The sequence below is a fragment of the Ochlerotatus camptorhynchus genome, unplaced genomic scaffold (genome assembly GCF_037179485.1).
Source record: "Ochlerotatus camptorhynchus isolate MF236.1 unplaced genomic scaffold, CSIRO-AGI_Acam_v1.1 ptg000380l, whole genome shotgun sequence".
NCBI lineage: Eukaryota > Metazoa > Arthropoda > Insecta > Diptera > Culicidae > Ochlerotatus > Ochlerotatus camptorhynchus.
Genome location: NW_027040868.1, coordinates 541,706 through 546,840, shown reverse-complemented (window position 1 = coordinate 546,840; position 5,135 = coordinate 541,706). Strand labels below are relative to the sequence as shown.

At 38.4% G+C, this 5,135-nt stretch overlaps 1 protein-coding gene across 1 annotated transcript; it reads left to right on the top strand.

Moving 5' to 3' along the window:
* The first annotated feature begins 2,245 nt into the window (after positions 1-2,245).
* LOC135710407 (uncharacterized) lies at positions 2,246-4,284 on the top strand. Its single transcript, XM_065232977.1, has 3 exons — positions 2,246-2,462; positions 2,655-3,067; positions 3,138-4,284. The coding sequence occupies exons 1-3, from the start codon at positions 2,315-2,317 to the stop codon at positions 3,858-3,860; spliced, it is 1,284 nt and encodes a 427-aa protein (XP_065089049.1). The 5' UTR covers positions 2,246-2,314; the 3' UTR covers positions 3,861-4,284.
* The last annotated feature ends 851 nt before the right edge of the window (positions 4,285-5,135 follow it).

The following is a 5,135-nucleotide window of genomic DNA, read 5'->3' as shown; positions in this document are numbered from 1 at the left end:
TTCTATATCATCATCAAAAAAACTCCCAGAGAGTACCTTGTATTTCTTGGTAAAAATTTTTAACAGATATTTTCATTTGGCATACTTTCATGATAAATGAAAAAATGCAAAAGTTGTTCCAATTTTGAAGCCAGATACAAATCCAGCTGAAGATTCTAGCTGCCGTCCAATAAGTTTTCTTTCTTCAATAAGTAAACTTTTTGAAAAGATAATTTGTAGTAGAATGATGCTTCACATCAATATAAACTCAATTTTTGCATATGGGCAGTTTGGATTTTGCCACGGGCATTCAACTACTCATCAACTCTCAAGAGTTACCTATTTAATTTTTTCAGACAAATCTGAAGGCTGCTCAACTGGAGTTGGTCTTCTAGACATATAAAAAGCATTTGACAGTGTTTGGCATGAATTGGTAAATGGTAAATTGAAAAAGTTTAATTTTACACTTTTTATTATGAAATTAGTTCAAAATTATTTAACTAACAGAAGTCTGCAGGTAAATTATCAAAATTCCAAATCTAATCGACTACATGTTAAAGCAGGAGTTCCTCACGGTAGCATTCTTTTTTTTCCCTTTGGTTTGTTTTTTCCGTCGATCTTGTTTTCCGTGCTGAGCACCAATGCTACCGACGCCAGGGAGGCAGCTCCCACACCTGGACCCTACCTATCGACCCATCAACTCATGAACCGGGACCAACGGCTTTACTTCCCTTCCGAAGGAAGGCGTGATCAGCGATGTTATGCCTCAGAACATCCCGGCGGCGCCGACTGGGATTGAACCCAGGCCTACTGGGGTGAGAGGTAATCACGCTTACCACTACACCACCGGCGCTGTTACACAGTAGCATTCTTGGGCCTACATTGTATAACATTTTCACTTCAGACCTCCCTGATTTGCCTCAGGGTTGCCACAAATCTTTGTCCGCTGATGACACAGGTATTTCCGCTTAAGGAAGAAGTCTTCGTGTTATTTGCAGCAGACTGCAGAAAAGTTTAGATATTTTCTCTTCTTATGTACAAAAATGGAAGATTTCTCCCAACGTTTCCAAAACTCAACATATAATATTTTCACATAAGGCTAGAGCTTTTGAAACCTAGTAGTAGTCACATAGTCACTATGAACGGAGTTCCAATTTCCTGGTCAAACCAATGAAATATCGTGGATTAGTAATAGACCAAAATTTAACTTTTAAAGATCATATTGAGGACATTCAAGCCAAATGTAACAAATATATAAAATGTTTGAATCCTCTTATAAACAGGAAATCCAAACTTTGCCTGACGAACAAAATTCTAATATATAAACAAGTTTTTAGACCGGCCATGCTTTACGCTGTGCCAATATGGTCTAGTTGTTGCACTACCAGGAAAAAAGCACTTCAAAGGATTCAGAACAAAGTTCTGAAGATGATTTTGAAGTTGTCTCCCTGGTACAGTACTACCGAGGTAGATATAATTTCGAATGTTGAGACTTTAGAACAAATGTCCAACAAAATAATTAATAATTTCAGGCAAAAATCGTTGCTATCCTCAATTGTAACGATTAATTCGCAATATGCTTAGAAAAAAATTATTTTTAGTTTTTAGTTTTAATGTGTCAATTGTTATACTGACAATTTTGAATTTAGAACATATAAAAAGTTATAAAGTAAAAGATAAAAGAGTTGGTTCAACGCCTGCCTGGAACGTTGACCTCTCAATACTCGTCGTGACACTCTAAGAGTTATGTTTGCTGCTGACGTTCTGCAGAATCGAGTTAATTGCCCATCTGTATTGGAACAAATTAACATCAATGTGCAGCCTAGGTCCTTCCGAAACAAACAGATGATTCGCTTGCCACTTATTAGAACTAACAACGGCATGCATAGCGCTATCATCGATCTTCAAAGATTATTCAACAGAGTTGCATCTGTGTTTGACTTTAATATGTCACGTGAGTTAATGCGACGAAAATGTGCCGCTCTATTTTCTTGTGGAACAAACGAGTAGTTTTTAGATTTAAGTATATTTTTAATTATGTATATGACAGTACTGTTAACTAACCATAAGGGCCACGAACCTGTTGATGCAGAAATTTAATCAATAAATACGATTTGATACATTAGCTGACATCCGCTCATCTATCACATGAGTATCTATAATTTACATTGTGTTCATTTTTACCACTTACCACTGACATTTTGTAACAGATGTATAGCCTTTTGAAATTATATTCAAGCCTTTGGTCTAGGAACAATCCCACAGTTGTCGGCCAACGAAAGCTGGGAGAGATTGTTTTGTGCTCTTTTCACTAGACAGTTGTGTTCAATAAGTGATGAAAATGATGCCCGAAACTTCCTTCCAAATATTGAATGATGAAACATTCCCAGGAAGTCTCCTGATGGAATTCGATGAATTGGACAACGATATCCCGATAAGTCCACCGCGGATACTTGTCCCGGTGAACAACGTCACCGCCTTAGGTAAGTGATTTAACAAAGTAGACGCGGTGTGATCCGTCTGATGTACACAGCTTCGTACCGGTTGCAGTCCATTCTGTGTTGTTAAAACATCAATGTTATTTCGATTGCGAAAAAGTTCATTAACAACAATTATGATTTACTACTGTCTAATGTAATAGTCAAAAATATTTCCTCAAATAATCATTTATACAGGTTCTCGGTCTTCTGTCACTACATCGCAAACCAACTCATCAAGTGAAAACTACAGTTTGTCAACCGAAAATGAGAATGGCAGTGGTTCTAGTAACTCAAGCAATCTATTTATTAAGTACCATCCAGTGTCGAACAAGCGTATGAGTTTAAACCAAAATGCCAAAAAATCTGTTGGCAAATCTGCATCCAGTCCTTCGTCATCTGGCACTCAAAAAAGATCCAAATCTGAAGGCAATCTATTGAATACTAGTGGACCTCAGAATCGAACTGGTATCTCAAGACACCAAAAGTATGGACACGTTAAAAGTAAGGTAAAACAGTACATCGATGAGACGCTCAGTCAACATACTCATCATTCATTTGTTCGGCACAAGTCCATGCCGGTATCGACCATGGAAACTGTGTTACAAGAGGTATGTTTAATATAGAGTGATTCACGTTTACAGGACCATCGCCTCACGAAAAACGTCTTCTCTCTTTTAGAATACTGAAATTGAAAAAGAGCAGGATGCCAATGTTCTCAGAGGAATGTTGAAGGAGACAGCTGATGAGGTAAGTAACTTGCAGCGACATCTTGAGTTCAGTGAAATGCTGCGGAAAGATGATATCGCCAAGATAGAAGGCTTGAAGCGAAAAATCGAGAACATGCGTTTGGAACATTCAAAACGAGAAAAGGAACGTCAACGTGAGCGTGATTCTGAAAAGGAACTTGATAGACAGCTCGTTCTGGCAAACTACTTACGGTACAGCAGTCAGACATCATTAAACAGGGTGTTCGCATCAGTTACCACTCAGACCAGCCCAACAGTGAATATCTCTTTCAACAACATTACCCTTCATAGTGACGAAAGCTTCGCTGGCATGCTGGCTTCAAATTTAACATCTAATCCTAATACATCTACTGCACCAAGGGCAAAACGTGCCTTATTGTACGCTCCGGATTCGCAGCTAGAGCAGGAAGAAAATAGCAGCGATAAGTTAAGCCCAGACTCAGCCCCTAATACAGACGACTCACCGGACTACCCACAACTTCGTCCTATGGCAACGGTTTCTTATCAATTATCGGAAGACAGCACTGAAGCAACCACAGAGCTATTGATTCAGGACAACTCTGAACGTTGCAATAAATGCACAAGGAAAAAGAAGAAGGAGAAAAATAAGAAAACTAGGCTGGCCAGTTTTTTCTGTATTAAAAAAGAGGACTAAGGTTTAAGATAAACATCAGTCCTAAATGGGATTGTGTAATTTTAAAACTGTTCAATGTAATAATGTTTTTAATGTACTTAGATGCATCTTATATTTAAGAGTAATTTGAGTCAGTATCTCTATTGCAGTTTTTTTTATGAACATAATACTTTAAAAATTTATGAGTCTATTATGAGGGATAAAATCGTGCCTGAATGAAACAAGCTAAATAAAATTAAAGTCAAATATAATACAGAGCGTCATGTGTGAACAATAGCGTCACTAAAACCGTTGAGCATTCCCGCATAAACAATAACCATATGAAGCACCTAACCACCAATTCGGGATATCATCCCAACTTTATGTGGTATGTTCATCTATGATATCGTTATTGTGTGGTACCCGTTTATTAGGGTTTCCAGCTCAAAACGCAACAAAAATCAAGTTTTGACTCTTCCCGATTTGAATGAAACATTGCATATTGTGTTGGTTGCTACTTAAGATTAAATTTTGCAATAAAATATGACCACCTTTGATACTAAGTTTCTAAAAGGGCGTATTAAGAAAAATGGGCCAGCCATTTAAGGCGCATCTATAAAGCAAGACAATGCTGGAGGCTGCAGGGTTCGATCTCCGGATTGGAAAATTACTCGATTTTCCTGGGTATAGAGAATGATTGTCCTTGCCACACAATGATAATGGTACACGCTTAAAAAGCTCTCGATTAACAACTGTGTTCTCAAACGGCGCCGGTGGTGTAGTGGTAAGCGTGATTACCTCTCACCCCAGCAGGCCTGGGTTCAATCAAAGTCGGCGCCGCCGGGATGTTCTGAGGCATAACATCTCTGATCACGCCTTCCTTCGGATGGGAAGTAAAGCCGTTGGTCCCCGGTTCATGAGTTGATGGGTCGATAGGTAGGGTCCAGGTGTGGGAGCTGCCTTCCTGGCACGTCGGTAGCATTGGTGCTCAGCACGGAAAACAAGATCGACGGAAAAAACAAACCAAAGGAAAAAAAAAAAAAAAAATGTGTTCTCATGTTATTGCGAATTTCAAAAGCAAACAATTATTTTTACATTAATTTAGACTTTTTTCGAATGTTACTCATGATGTCCGGCTACAAACTGCATTTTCCATAATTGATTAGTAAATAACAACATGGCAGACTTATCCGTTCCGTTTTAGATGCAAAACAATCATGAAGCTCATATATGAATATTATAAAGCTTTGCAACCCACCGTATGTTATCCTAGACACCTAAATTTTTTTTGCCGACATGGGCACCACCGAGTAGCTC